Source organism: Saccostrea cucullata, unplaced genomic scaffold (assembly GCF_032062105.1).
Source record: "Saccostrea cucullata isolate Sc308-1 unplaced genomic scaffold, CSIRO_AGI_Scuc_v1 ctg14194, whole genome shotgun sequence".
Lineage (NCBI taxonomy): Eukaryota > Metazoa > Mollusca > Bivalvia > Ostreida > Ostreidae > Saccostrea > Saccostrea cuccullata.
The window spans coordinates 1-16,033 of record NW_026919368.1 but is presented as its reverse complement, the minus strand read 5'-3'; the positions used below and the strand labels follow the sequence as shown (position 1 = coordinate 16,033).

The following is a 16,033-nucleotide window of genomic DNA, read 5'->3' as shown; positions in this document are numbered from 1 at the left end:
AAGTTTTTTTTTCATATTAACTAGTCTCATTTAGTTTATAGATCTGAAATCACCATCATGATTTCCATCTCAAGACTCTATTTCTTTCCAATCCTCCTTTCATATTATAACTTTTAAAGAATTCTTGCTTCACTTTTCTATTCTGTACTATGGTTTTTACACATAATTATTCCTCATTTTTCCTCCACCACATTATTATTTTCACTTTCTGATCAGCTGATCTAATCGCTGTCACTTTCACTTTCACTATCTCCTTCTTTCACGTCAATGCTGAACTTGTATTCCTGGTCACACCCCATGTAGGCGTCACTCATAAAGAAGATGGTGTAGTTATAATGACCAGGGGAAGGGGCCACAAAGTCCAGCTTGACCTTGGCCTTCTGCTGCAAGGTCAATCTTCTGATGGACAGGAGGGAGTTAGATTTGTTGTCTCCAATTACTACCCACCAACCCTCCTCTCGTTTCTGATAAAAGAAAACAAATACTAGAATAAATTTTGGAATTTCCGAGTATATCCTGGAAAAATGCTTCAGGCAACTAATTTATCATTTCATGAATAAATTACTTTATCAAATTTTTAGTTTTAACATTATATGAAAATAAGTGACAAGTCAAACATTCACCTGAGGAAAGAATGGGGCCACCACTGGTCCCACTAATTCATCTTCTCTCTCTAGGGACACCAGCACATTGACTGGGGAACCACTGCAAACAGATAGATAATGATAAATCAACACATTTATTCTCCATAGACATGCTGGTGTTAAACAGTAGGAAATGTTCAAAAATTGTAAACTTTTATATGCGTAAATATCAGACTTTTTAGCAGATATAGTAGGTTGTCCACAGGTTGTACAAAATGTATGATTAAGTAACAGTTCAAGTTTACTTTTTTCTCATTGTGTGAAGACCACAACATACAGTGTTTCACACAGTTTCCCTCCCCTTACCTGTGAAGACTCTCCTTTTCCTGGACCTCGAATGACATCTCTATGTTAGGGTACTTGTTACAGAACCTGGCCACGTCAGCCATTTGTTCCTCCGTCATCTGTAGGAGTTCATTTCTATCATCATCCTCCATCTCCATCACATCAAAAATGCTCTCAATTTTCTACAAAGAAAAAAAAATAACTCTTGATAAATGCTGAAATAAACTGGGTTGTACAGATTTTCCTATCTTGTCTTCAAAGTAAATGTAGTTGGAGATTCATTTAAAATTTTCTTCTTTAGTCAAGTTCAAATGTTTAAAATTACAATTTGTATCGTGCTAAAGAACAAAGTCATTAGACAGAATTCTTACCTTTTCCTGACACTTTTTGATGAGCTCCGTTGTAAAGTGGGGTAGCTGTTTGAGATAGGAGTCCTTGCCCCACATGGCCTGGGTCACCATCTGAGCCAGCTCCATAGCCGCTAGGGCCGGGCTCAGCCAACCGTTACTGCTCAGGACGTCCACACAGGCCTGGATCAGCCGGATAGCCTTAATAAAACAAGCAGATAAATATACTGTGTAATACAGATAGATGGTACACTGATAAAATCAAATTAAAGTTATCAGAAGATTATTTTTTTTTCATTTCTAACATGCAGATTTGTGAAAGATCAAAACAACATTTCTTGATATCCTGTGTACAAATAAAAAAAAAAATGATGCTCTTCATTTTTAAAATTCAGTTTGACTTCCTAGGTCTCTCAAGCCCCCATCCATTCTCCCCCCTTCCACACAAACAAAATATTCATTACACATTCCCCCATTATTGTGTACCTTGCTGAGTATATCCTCGGTGTCAGACTGGAGTTCTGCAGACAGTTGCATGCGTGACAGGTGAGCCTGGAGTAGGAGATTCGTCTTCACGTGAGGATCGTTATACTTCTGATTGGACAGTTTATTCGGCAGACGACTCGCCAGCTGGAATAAATGAAATAGGATTGTGTTGATATTCAGATGTTTTATACGTGTATTTGTATGCAATTCAAATGTTAGCTTAAACAAAATATCAATCTATCTATTCTACTTAACACTGACTACTGACATAGGTACAAGGTAGTTACAAAAAACTTCCCAAACAACCTCACTTTATTAAATTTATTTATTTCTGGTAAATGTACAAAAAAATCTGTGTGATCTGACTTACCGATTTTAAGATGGCCTCCTCGTGATGCCTGATGGGAACATCTTCATACTCAGCGGCATTAGATACAATCTCCAGGAGTCCCTTTATCTTAGTCTTGTTGTTCAGGGACAGACTGAAGGTCTCTGTAAAAGAAGTGAGACAATGCTATTAATAATTATGAGAATATATTTTCAGAAGTTCTTTAGAGCAATAAGGTAGGAGGCCTTAAATTCGTTGCGGTTCTAGAGTCCTGCACCTTTCATTTTTCTTGAATATCTTGCAAGATTTTGATCCCCTGCTGCATCACATCGTCAGAAAAAAATTATTTGGATTGATTTTGTCATATTTTCAGCTGCTGAAGATGATATGGTTGATAGCAGACAAAAGTATAATTAGAATAAACAAAATTTCCCCTTACTTAGCATAAATTCGCTATTACCGCATATGTTAACAAAGAAAATATCTGACATTTTTTTCTTACGTCCTATCTTAACTGTATTGGTGCTACGGCACACATTGTTTATATTAAGTCAACAGAAGTCACATATCCCATTTGGAATATTGGGTGTGTATTTTGTAAATTCCGCTAAGGTCAAGGACCTCTGAGGATATAAAATATGAATAAGTAAATTATGTTATAAAAAAATTTATTTATTTCAAATTAACTGAATGAAGTTCAGACACTGCAAAAGATACATGTACTTTTTAAAATCATAACATAATTTACAAGTTAGATTATTCTAACAACAAGTAATTTATCATTTTAGCACTTGACCTCTGAAATAAGCTATATGACTGTATAACAAGATTTACCTATGGTGGTGTAGTTGATGTAGTAGTAAGCTGCTATCATACCCAGGTTCAGTGGAGTCATGTCCATCTCATCCTCAATACTGATACACTGTAAACAAACACAACTCTGTAGATGTACATCGATCACTTTAAGTACCTCTTCCAATTTTCTTACTCTGTAGCTTTAAATTTGAATCAGTTTCACTGCTAACAATTCTTTAAAAAGGAGCTGAGTTTTTTTTTTAGATTTAATTCATATTTTTGACTTCCTGTATGTATGAGCTTCATGAAAATTTGCATATTTTATTGTTTAACCATAACTCTTTATAAAGAAATAAAGGACTTCACGATTGACCATTGTTTAAACATGAATTTATGAAGACAATTGTACTCCATTATCTCTCTGAATCAGCTGATGACCACTTGACCTGAGGTGAGTTTTTACCTTAGACTGTTCCAAATCTGATACTGTATTCTCTACCAACTCAGATAAATGATCAGACAAATGTCTGTGTGTGACACCTACAAATAATCAGAAGATCTTATATTAGATAAAATGTAAGTAAAATAGCACATCATGGAATATCAAAGAAAAAATTCATAGTGAATACTGATCACACTGGCTTAGTTAGGCGACATCAACAATTAGACAGTCATAAGTAGATCTGACCTCTACAAGACTTTTATAGTTTTTTAAAATTTTGTTATACTTACAAGGCCTATCATGTACATCTCACTAATTAATGATAACACTAATCAACAATTAATGTAAGGCGCCCCCAAATTTCTTAAAAAATAAATTACATGTAAACAAAAAATACACTTATTTTATTGATGGTTGAGAACAAGTACTTAGTTTAGTAACTTTTGACTGTGCTCATTTATGATTTCTATAATTTAACTTTTTTCGTACCTTGTAGGTTGTAATAGTTGGGATTCTGGGTCATTCTTCTGTAGAGGAAGGTCCAGGTCAAGTAGTCCACTGCGTCCTGTTTGTTTTCTATCGTCTTGGTTACCACCTCCGCATTGAAGTGATCATGTAAACAGTGGTCTAAATGGCTCTGTAACACAATGTGAACATTATAAACACTCCTATTTTGCAGATAACCAAGTATAGAGGTGAAAACATTTTCAGATTTTTCTATCAAATTTACCTCCACAGGTAAGGGTTCATAGAGGAATTTCTTGAAGAACTCTTTCTTGGAACTCTGACACATGATCAAAGCTTTACCTGTAAAAAGTCGGTCACTTTATTAACATGGTTTTGTCACTGTGACAATATAACATAACAGTATTTTCTAAGTATCAGGAATATATACCGTAAATCTGGATATTTTTTGCTTTAGATAAATTTTTTGCAAATTTGAGAGTTCACTGCATTCACAAAAATATTTTTCTTAAAAATAAATTACCAATAAGAAATGTAAACAAAGCAGTGGTCATTCGCAAAATTTTGAAACGTAAAAATTAATCAACAGCATTTTGACCCCAATTAAGGAATTTCCACCCTCACAATTTTATAGGTTCAAAGTTCAAAAACTGCATTCATTTTCATTCAATATACTTTAAACTTTCCATTTATTGCCAAAAATGTATAGGTCACCATATTATTTAAGATGCGAAACATAAATAACCAGAAGTGTATGTCAACATAAAAAATTGTACATTTTTTGTAAACAGTTTTGAGAAAAATATGTAAAAACTGGTTAAAATGCATAATTCTGATGCTGAGTGTTCCTAAATATTTCCTACTTAAAAGATACTTTGGGAATATCAGGTAAACTAATTTACAGTAAAGCAAATGCCTGAATGAAGAGACCTTAGAAGGAGTTATTGCCCTTGTAAACATTTTTTAAAGATTGAATAATTGATTAAATGTAGAAAATATGCATTTTTAAAATTCTTTAACTAAACAATATTTATCATTACACCTATTGTAAAGTATTCTTCCAAGAGATATTTTTCTATAAGGTATGAATTTAAACTAATTACATATTTTGTAAAAACCTATGACATCATAGGAGGGTGGAATTACCTTAACAAAATAAAATCGACGTAAAAATTTCCAGATTTATGGTACTGTAAATATCAATGTCTTCTATCTAATATATAAGAGTAAGAAAACATCTATTTACCTTCCTGGTCCTGAAGGGGTCGGTTGGCTCGACCAATCATCTGTAAAACATCAGGCACAGGGTAGTCTTCATACCTGCAGTAAATAATAGATCATTTAGGTGACTTGGAGTTTCTTTTATAGAAAATATTTTACAGTGTCTTTGAATTTGCTAATAATTGTCTGATCAAATCATTAAAATGCAATGAATATTGTGACTCTGTAAGTCCTTATCAAACTTTTGTTATACCCTATCAATATACACTGTACCTCAGTATCAATATGAAATAAATTTTAAAATCTGACATTGTTTTTTTCACACAGCTTGCCCTGTATTCATGTGTGTTCTGATATGCAAAACTGACTAATAAGCAAAATAAATTTTAGTATCAGTAGAAACTTACGAGTGAGTTTTGCCATCATAGTACTGTGTATCCATGACAATGACGAGGTAGGCGGAGACACTCATCCCCCAGGCCAGACTGCGGGAGGCCACCAACACCTGTACGGCGCCGCTAGAGAAGAGGTTTTCCACCGCCTTCCTCTCGATGTCAGACAGACCCTCGTGGAGATACCCCACACCGTTACTCAGAGTCTCCTTCAGCGTCTAAAAATCAAACAATTTACTTAATACATCACTGTTTTTAAGTAACATAGTTGAAAATAAAGGTCTAGAAATTTTTAATTTTTGAAAACTTTTTTAAGATATCACATGACTAAATCATGCTAAAAAAATTTAATTAAAGCCCTTTTACATTTTAAAGATGTTGCTTGTTTTAATTAGCAAATCAACTCTTAGACACAAGATAAATATTACTACTCTTGACCTGAGATACATGTATCTTAGAACAGGAGTAATAAAAGACATAAAATATCTAAGTGACAACTCAGATGATCTTCTGATTAAAAAAAGAAATCCTTGAATAATTCTCATTCACAACAAAGACACAAAAGGACCCTCTCTACAATCCTGGTATAATCAGATACCGCTTACATTGTACATCAAACAAAATACAACCCAAAGTAGACACTATGTTTCTCGTACCTTATCCGATATTTTCTCCAGGAATGGCTGAATGTCCTCCTCCTTCACGTGAAGGAATCGACTCCGTGGCGTCTCAGAATCAACCTGAATTTCCGCAGCACTAAAGGTCAAAATGTCAATAGCAGTCAAGCGTGTCTGTTTCCGTGACGGCACAAACACAATGACAGGTTTCCTTGGAGAATGACGGAGGATGGCTTGATACGTGGGCTTCGCCATAGCAATGATTCTGGAGAGATTATGGCTGATGTTCAAACCCTGAAAAGACGAAATTTAATTCTACTTTTCAGTTTATTTTCATCGTTTTTCATGTTTTTACACTTACTTTTCAAAAACATTCAACCAGGTCTACTTTCATCAAATACATTGTATATTGAATATCAATTCACATGTACATTTTTTAACTTCACATGTACATTTATAAACTTTAAGGTAATAAATAATTTTAATTTAAGCATTCTGACTAAACCAGCAAATCAGGGCTCCACCTAGCAAAGCAAAAGGTTTACAGTGACCTCCTCATTTCTAATTCATACATGTAATCCCCTTGATATGTGTATATGTACAATGGAAAGATCTATTTTATTACCTGTATGTGTAGTTCCAGTGGGACGGGCCTGACATTGGGGTGGAAGTTGAAGAATCCCGTGGGGGTACAGCCCAGCCACTGGGAGACATCCTTAGCATTAGAGATGGAGGAGCTGAGGGCCACCACACGGATGGTGTGTTCTAAATGAGCCGACATGTAACGCATCCTGGAGCAGATTACCTCTAACACCGGCTGTCAATAAAGAACAGAATAGGTGTTACAAGGACTCTTAATCTATGTGGATTAAAAGCAAGCACCTGCAAATGCTTAAGTCACAGTAGTAAAAGCTCAAACACAAGATAATAATGAAGATACATGTACATATGCTGGATATGAAGAGGGCCTACTAATTAAATGTCGGCAGTGTTCAGTTTTATGAAAACATTAGAAATATTACATAAAAGGCATCAAAGTGAACAAACAGTGTTAAATTCATAAGTTCATTGGAAAGAAAATGATGAAACATACAATTTGAATTTCACTGATTAAGAAAATACTGTATTTTCATTCATGACCTACTGACCCCAACTTCCTGACCAATCAGATGAAGTTCATCCACCACAAAGAGGTTGACACTCTGCACGTTCTTTCTGACCTTCCATCGCCGTGACAACACATCCCAGATCTCGGGAGTACTGATAATAATATTTCCCTGTAAATGACACAATACAATCAGTTATCATAATGTCCTCCATGGACACAAATAATGATGAATTCTCATCACTAACTGCTTCTTTGAACATTACCAAATAGATTTAAGTCAGAAAGCTACATGTATATACACCAAACAATATATCTATAAACTTTGCTGCCTACACAAGCTATCATAAATGATTTCATATGTAGGAGATATGTTTTCTTTAGAGCAGGTGTCCCTTACCTTTGCTAGCAGTTTGAGATCAGTGCCTGTTTCCCCAGTGAGTAGGACCACCTTCTTCCCAAGCTGTCCTCCAAACTTGGCAGACCACTCCGTATAGACCTAACAAACAAATCAAGTGGATCAAATATATCAAGAGAAGTACAATGTATTAAACACTTACTTGTAATATTCTGTCATCATACTGAAGTTTACTTTATTTGAGATACTGTACTTGTCTATGAAAATTCAGATGTCACCGGTATGTTATAATAGATTAAAAATTTTTGTTAAATATGAACCATTCTCCTCTCATTCATTCTCTGTTACCTGTTGGGCAAGAGGCTCCAGTGGGGTGACATACACACATCGACCGTCAGGGTTCTGGGAGAACATCCTCAGTATGGCGAACTCTCCACAGATGGTCTTGCCACTCCCCGTGGGGGCCCCAATAAATACATTCTCATCCGTGTGGTAGACAGCATTAAACACTGAAATCAATGACAATCACAATGTTAATCAAAGGCCTGAAGGGCCTGCGAGTTGACTCGCTCGAGTCAATTGAGCTTTTTCATACATATTGGCACCATACCTTGATATATTCAGTTTATTTTGCATCTTAAGAGATTGAATACTGGTATTATATGTCTGATCCACGTTCGGTTCATAAATAAAGTGTATATTGCTTTTCCTTTATATATTATACAGGTTGGCACTAATGGGCTTCCGTATTATTTAGACTGGATTCTATAATGAATTTCAGCACATTAGCTGAAGTGGTCAGTGTTATGGGATGATTAGGTTAAAGATTCCCACAGCAAATCTGGATTCTAAAAATAGATTTTCAACAACAACTAGCTGCAGCTAATGAGAGCATCAGGTGTTTGTGTTAGGGAGTATTCTAGGTCAATTATAAATAAACTTCAGATGGGAAGATTAGATCCGCCTAACATGCTTTAACATATATTCATACGCAGTAATTTTACATCCTACAGGTATTTAATCAAAAATTTCTTAACATAAGCATATGAGGCAAAAATAATGTTACAGTATGAAATTTTATATAGTTTTTACCTCTTAAGTTTATACAATCACTCAAAACCAAAGCATTTTTTGCTAGAACTATTATAATTGGCGTATGGATCACCTTGATGAATGCGTGAAATATTTTACAGCTCTGAAACGGCTATGTTGACAGGAAGTAGCTTGCTACGCGAGCCAACTCAACAATGTTTAACAATGTATCAAGAATCTTGTTTCCATGAGGGATATCAATAAGTCAGCAAAATGGCTGCACAAATGGCCCACATCTATATATTATAAGTACATACACACCCTTACACCGCCAGGCCTCGGGATCATGAAACAGACTTAGACTTAAGGTAGGACCAAATAGATAGGTCAAATTTTTCCTCAAATTCAATTTTTCTGAAACTTTGATATTTTGTTCTTGGATACAAAATCTCTCTTTATATATAATATGAAAGAAATTCAACCGCACATTTTTTGCCCACATAGTCTGAAATATGGCCTATCACACCCCTGTTAGAAGATTGTGAAATCAGACATTCGTCTTGAGAATGAGCCTTATTTTAGAATTTTCTATTGATCTATCGCAAATTTGTGTGATACTTTTCATAAAGATAACCTTTTTGTTACTTTAAATCAGTAAGTCACATTGATACTGGAAAATTTGGGTAAAATATTAAGTAAAATAGAACATACATTGTGTTGAAAATTGAAAATTCACATGTAAATATCCGACAGTTTAAGTTTTCTTAAAAGAAAATGTATAATTCAATTTTTACAAAAAATCAACAGAATGATTCAAATGGGTCCTAAAATAAAATGTGTAAAAATAAAGAAAATTGAACCGATGGTTTCAGATATTTTGGCGATTAAAGAAAATTCAATGGTAAAAAAACTTAAGATTCAGTAGATGACGTCACAATATTTTACCTTTAACCTCTTGATATGACCTTGACCTTTGTAGTACATAAAGAATAGAGACTCCTCATATATGTGTCCAAATATCATCCCTCTATTATTTATGGAACAAAAGTTACACTGCATTTTATAACAGACTGTTACATGCTTGTTTATTGCACTTAGTTAGCGTAAACACATTCCAAAATGTAAGCTCCCAAGTGACCAATATATAGGTTTCTCTGATTTTTTCACAAAATATAACGCAAATATGTCAAAACTTATCATTTTTCTTTCAGGGATCATTCATTGTTGTCAATATAGTAATATTATTCTTTTTTCCACCAGTACTTTTTAAGAAATGGGTTAAAATATAATCCACGGGTGTTTTGTCCTACCTTAAGTCAAAATTTCAATAATCAATAAAATGCTAAAAACTTGTTAAATGAAACTAATCATTTGCAAAAGACAGCAGATTGCTAATACAAAATTGAAGAACATTATAATTTTGGACTGCTTTAGGTTTAGTAATGTTAGCACTGTATGCATTTTGACTTAAGTTAAGATGCTTCATGATCCTGGGGCCAACTCTGTGAAAATCACAGAAAATCAAATAGTTTGTAATAACATCTACATCTGTATATGCACTGTACACGTACTTGCATTTAACATTTTTCTTTTTATTTAAGTATTAAGTAACACCACACCTCTAAGTTGCTGCACATTTTCTTGACAATAAAAATCATCAACATAAAGACTCTCCATATCTTACCTTGAGTCTGGATTGGATTAAAGAACGGGAATCTGTCACTGTAGAGACTCTCAAATGCTGGGCTCCTGAGGGCGGACACGGGGAGGGGCTGTAGGTCCAGTAACTCTGTGGGTGGGGGGTACTTCTCCGGGAGGATCAGGTGACGGAATGAGACCGGGAGCTGGGTCTCCGCTCCTGTAAAGAAGGTCAATGTGTCTATTGAAACGTTTTTAAAGATATTATTCAGAGCTGTTCACTTACTTCATGTTTAATATTTTCCTCTAAATAACAATAAAATTGCTATGAAGTGCCCATATACTTAATGCAGGCTCTTTAGAAGATGAACTCATTAATAAACTTTTAAAACTGACCTATCCACCTGTCAGACACGACTCGGATGAAGTACTGTGGAGGGAGAGGCTCAAAGACAGGAACAAAGAACTTGACCACGTGCTCATCCTGGGCAAATTTACTGCAAAGAGAAAACAATATTACTGTATCTACTTGTAACATATATACTCATCATAAAACAGAAAATGTGTCTGTCACCGTCTGTAAAATTAGTCCTTATTTAACAAACCTTTTGAGTAAGAAGTATTCGTGGTGTAGTATAACTTCACTGTCCACATCTTCCACCAGTATCCAGAAAGCCTGACAAACACAAAACTCAACATTTCAACCTTACTTACTTAGTCATATCAGAAAAGACGTCTAATTAAAGAACAAATGTATTTGTTTGATACTTCAGCTGGTAACATGTATTATTTGATATAGACAGGGCAACAGTTATATGATTATAATTATACATCTCAGTAAAAACTACAGTCCAATTCTCAGTGATATATGACTGCCCTAAACTTTGACTGAGCTAATCTGTTTGTTTACCATGTTCATAACATTTTATTTTTTGATCCTACCTCTGAAGACCCGTGAATTTTTTCGTCCCACTGGAAGTCGGGGGTGATGGTCAGTTCCACCCTCAGGGTGGCCCTGGTGATCGGCTGGACATGGACAGACAGCTCAAGCTTAGGGAACAGGTGTACATATTTATGGATGGTCTTCCCACTCTTGGGTACCCTGATGAACTCTCCAATCTCCAAAGGATCAAGGTCATAAAGACGTTCAAATGGGAAGTTTTTCTTCTCGATTTTCTTGATAACTTCAATGGGCATCTTCTTGTCGTGGAACTGTCTCAAGGGACACATACTCTGCCACCTACAGATAAATCATAGGAAACACTCATACTTTAAAAAATATTTGCATGTACTAAACTTACAATCATAAAAAATTCTGTCTTTTAAATCACTATTGCCAAAATTTTGAAGCAACACATACAATATGAATATTAAGTTTAATTTCTATTGAACAATTAAAGTTCAGTCTCTATTACAGCAAAACTTGTTTAGTACGAACATGAATATTGCGAATTTATGGATATAACGAAGTTATTTTGGATACCCAGCTTTATAAATTTAACTAGTTTCTTATACGGATATAACGAATAAAACATAATATAGTAATTTTTTAGGTCAGAGTGACTTCGTTATAACTGAATTTTACTGTACATTCAAACAAGACCTTTCTTCAATACCATAGTATACATCCAGGGGTGTGCAATTAGCTTCGCCCGACGCCCGGGGCTACCGGTTTTTGGGGTCGGGCTAGTTATTTTCTGCATGGAAGTAGCCCGTCGGGCTAGTAAAAATTATAACTACACACACAATACATGAAAAGTACAACCTGAATTTTCACTCATTTTTGCTATCAAATTCCCAGCCAGTGAATTTTTTTCTGACAACATGCTCCTACTCTCAATAAATCTCCATAATCTTATCTGTTTTGCAGCACTACTTGACTTATTTACTGCCAAAAACGATCGTTTTTTCCTAATCCGAATTTCCTCTATTCTTTCGTTTTTGGTAAATAAATGCAAATATCTTATTAGATTATTTACGATCACTCAATCAACTCAAAAAAAGATAAGTGTTTTATGACTCACATAAAATATATTTATAATGTATTTAGTGATTTAAGATGAAAACAAAATGAATTTAATTTCATTCTAAATGAGCTAGTGCAATGTTCAGGAAAAAAAGGGAAGATAATTTATTTAAAATTCATTTTAATCTTCTTTCATTATAATTTATACATGATTTAATTTCATAGTGAGAATTAAACTTTGATTTTAAAAAGAATGATTCAGTACCTTGACTTAAATTTCAAATATTTATTTCTTTTTAGCATATACTAAATTAGTTTTTTATTTTAATTTTTGCTCTTTTGGGGTTAGTAACTTTTCACTTAGGGCTAGTAACTATATAGCTGCCACTAGCCCGTGGGCTAGTAATTGATTTTTCTAATTGCACACCCCTGTATACATCCTGTATTGAACTGATTCAGAGTCAAGAGTTCTATTACAATTCGCTATTAAATACTTTAAGAGTTCACTGTTAAATGGCAGTCAATACTTACATTCGTTTATTGACCATTTTACAGAGGGCCAGGGCCTTATCTGCCAGCTGGGCCCAGCCTCTGTGTAGAACTATTTCAAATATGGCCCTCATCAATCTGCCTGCAGACTGAGTCACAAACACCATGTCAGACATCAGGGCAAACCCCTCCAACTTCAGCTGGGAGATGTAGGCTTGGAGCAGGACATTGACCTACAGGGCAAAAAAATGTAATCACATATAATGTAAAGAGACAGCTGGGAGATACAGGCCTGTAGCAAGACATTATCCTACAGAGCAAAATAACGCATACAATGTACATGCATGTTCAGTTCATGTTTACAAATATGCTGTATAGTAAATGTATTTTAAGTATCATTCCTCAATGCTTTCTTTGGTACAGATTTATATTACATCCCTTAATGCTTCCTTCGAGACGAGTTACTAGGTCAGAGATATGTTTGTTTGGCCTTACCTTAGCACTAGGTTCTTCAATGCTTTCTTTGATTGGGATGGGGACTCTCTCCAACAGCTTCAGTAATTCTAACTTCTCCTCCTGTAAAACACAAATTTAGACTTTTTCCTTAAATACACTGCATATCAACTGGATAAGAATACTGTGAATCCCCCCCACCACACCAAAATTCTTTTTTTGCAAATGTACAAGAAGATATTCTATTATTTCAAAAAAAGATGAAACAGTGACTGCATTATTTAATCAATCTTCTCACCTCCCTGACAGCAATGTGCTTGAACTCGGACGACAGAGAGAAAACTCGGAACAGCTCGATCTCACTGAGTGTGGGTTTCAGGAGCTGGTTGTAGGTGGCGATGGTCTCGTTTGTACAGTAGTAGTGGCTGGCGATCCGTCCTAACTCTGTACTCTGAATCTGTCCTGTCTTCTTGTCGTACTTTATCAGGTTATTTTTATCCAGAGTCATGGCAGCAGTGTGGATCAGATCTTTTCTCCTCTGTTGTAACAGCGGGTCATCCTTCAGCATGTCATGACTGACTCCGTACAAGGCTGGGGCCCTCAGCATTCTTATATACAAGTAGGTATATCCTGTGGATGGATGAACAGTATAATAAGTCCTACTGTACCCTCTGCAATTTTAAATACATTCAAGTACTGTGGAATCATTTTAATTTGTGAGGTTTTATGTTCAGGGATGTAATTTCATGGGTAACAGGTATGGATTAAATGAATAAATATTTTGACAAGATTATTGTTCATAGGGATGTAAATTGGTTGGTATGGGTAACCCACAAAATCCACGAACACTGGTCCCCCTAAAACACTGATTTCACTGTATTATAGACTGACTATTAACTAAGACTCACCCAGCCAGTCTACTGCCTCCTTGACAGACTGTACAGTTCCCAGTACACACTCAGCATTCAGACAATCTGACGCTCGACTTATAAACTGGCTCTCTATGGGCAACTGGAAGAAACGACACATTTTTTTAATTTTTAATCAATTGTTAATCTTATTACTTTCTGCAAATCTATCTCATTTTTGCAATGTAATATCTAATAAGATTTTGAAATACAGTGGAACCTCATTTATTCGGACGTTTAGGTTCCCAGTCAATTTGTCCGGATATATGAAGCATCCAGATACCTGAATCACCAATTAAACAAGACAAAATAACATTCAAAAAATCTGTTCAAATGAAAAAACTTTCGGATACTGAAGCATCCAGATATCTGGCGTTTGGATATCTGAAGGTCCACTGTTGTATGAATTTTTCATTATTTTCTAAAATTTAAGAAATAATATTATTTGTGTCAATGGTAAGCTGAACCATGCACTGTATATTTATTCCATGTGACTTTGATCAACCCACTGACACTATGACCATGTGATAATCATGTGACTGACCTGTTGGTTCATCAGAGACAGATAATACTGTAGTTCACTGTGATTGGTTATCATGATGCCTTCACCCTTTGTGTCGTACTGAGGTCGTCCAGCTCTCCCAAACATCTACAATTCAAGTATCACATATACAGCCTATGTCCACAATCAGAAAACATTAAAAGACAAGATCTCTTTGCTTCTAGGCAATGAATACATGAGACTTCCCTATTAGCTTTTCTACAGGGAAAGTTTTGCAGCAATATTACAAGGATATCTCACCTGCATCACGTCCAGAGCACTGAGCTCCACCCAGCGCCCCTTCTCTGGGTTATAGATCTGTGTACCCTTGATGATGACCGTGTGGGCAGGCAGGTTGACCCCCCAGGCCAGGGTGGATGTGGACACCAAAACCTGGATGTGACGGTCAGCAAACAAATCCTCCACTAAGATTCGGTCAACCCTAAATACAACATAATTATACAGTTACATTGATATGAGGACTTGTTCACTTATGGCTTCATTATATACATGTACATATCAATTACATATCATTAAACACAATATCTTAAACTGAAGAACCTCTGTACATGCTTAATTTTCATTTCTTAGTGCTATGAAAATATAGAATTACATTAACATCTATCATTCTATTGACTGGCTAAGAAAAGACAATTTTAATATTTCTCTTACTTGGCCATTCCTGCATGATGGATCCCGAAACCATAAGGCAGTAAATCCTTGAGCTCTAAATTCTGTCAAAAAAATTATTTAAATGTGGGATGAAAGTTTCCATTCCATACAATTATCTAAACTAATCATTGAATGCATATATAAACATTACGTTTACACTTGTGGATAGCAATAATTTAGCACTTAATTGTTATTTTGAAATCCATTTCTATACAATTTAACCTTGACCTATATTTCTTTGACCTATATATGTTTGATCTTACCTTGACCAATATTAGTATATTCTTTTGACCTTACCTTGACCTGTTCGGCCTCTGTCCTGAGGACCTCTGTGGAGATTGACCCCTCCTTAAGGAACATCCCCAGGGAGTCTTTCTCCAGACACATGTCACGGATCGCTCGAGCTGTCTTCCCAGTTTCCTTCCTCGAGTGGACAAAGACCAACACCTAAATAAGCAGTACCTTAATTAAACGTGTTAATTCTAAGAATAATATTATCTGATGAAATCAAAGCTGTATCAATGCAATCAGTTATTTTTAGCATTTGATGAATCAGAACTTTATACAAAATCTTTGTTACATGTATTCTGTTATATCTTTTAGACAAGAGCTTGATGTGAAATAAGTGTTTAACAGAAATACTTAAGTCTTATAATGGTCTTCTATACCAATCTTTTGTATTGTCTTTCTATGAATGGACTTATTAAATAAAATTGCCATAATTTTAGTTTAGCAAATGGACAAAAAATCTCAGTGAGGAATACAAAGAGTAATCTTAACATCTTGTTTTCCAACTAATTTTCACAAAAACACACCTGATTTTTCCCAGCATGCTCCAGAACTTTTTCG

At 35.1% G+C, this 16,033-nt stretch overlaps 1 protein-coding gene across 1 annotated transcript; it reads right to left on the bottom strand.

Annotated features, from left to right (window-relative positions):
* Positions 1-52: 52 nt before the first annotated feature.
* On the bottom strand, positions 53-16,029 carry LOC134229982 (U5 small nuclear ribonucleoprotein 200 kDa helicase-like; the record flags this gene model as incomplete). The annotated part of the gene is made up of 30 exons (XM_062711758.1): positions 53-464; positions 624-705; positions 951-1,111; positions 1,301-1,477; positions 1,763-1,906; positions 2,133-2,254; positions 2,925-3,012; positions 3,349-3,425; positions 3,817-3,964; positions 4,058-4,134; positions 5,039-5,112; positions 5,421-5,623; positions 6,062-6,316; positions 6,648-6,839; positions 7,171-7,299; positions 7,528-7,626; positions 7,834-7,994; positions 10,202-10,375; positions 10,552-10,652; positions 10,761-10,831; positions 11,098-11,395; positions 12,653-12,843; positions 13,106-13,186; positions 13,362-13,693; positions 13,972-14,074; positions 14,516-14,620; positions 14,774-14,954; positions 15,185-15,246; positions 15,482-15,631; positions 16,000-16,029. Coding segments are annotated over 30 exons (4,311 nt in total), but the record flags the coding sequence as incomplete, so codon positions are not given.
* Between the last annotated feature and the right edge of the window lie 4 nt (positions 16,030-16,033).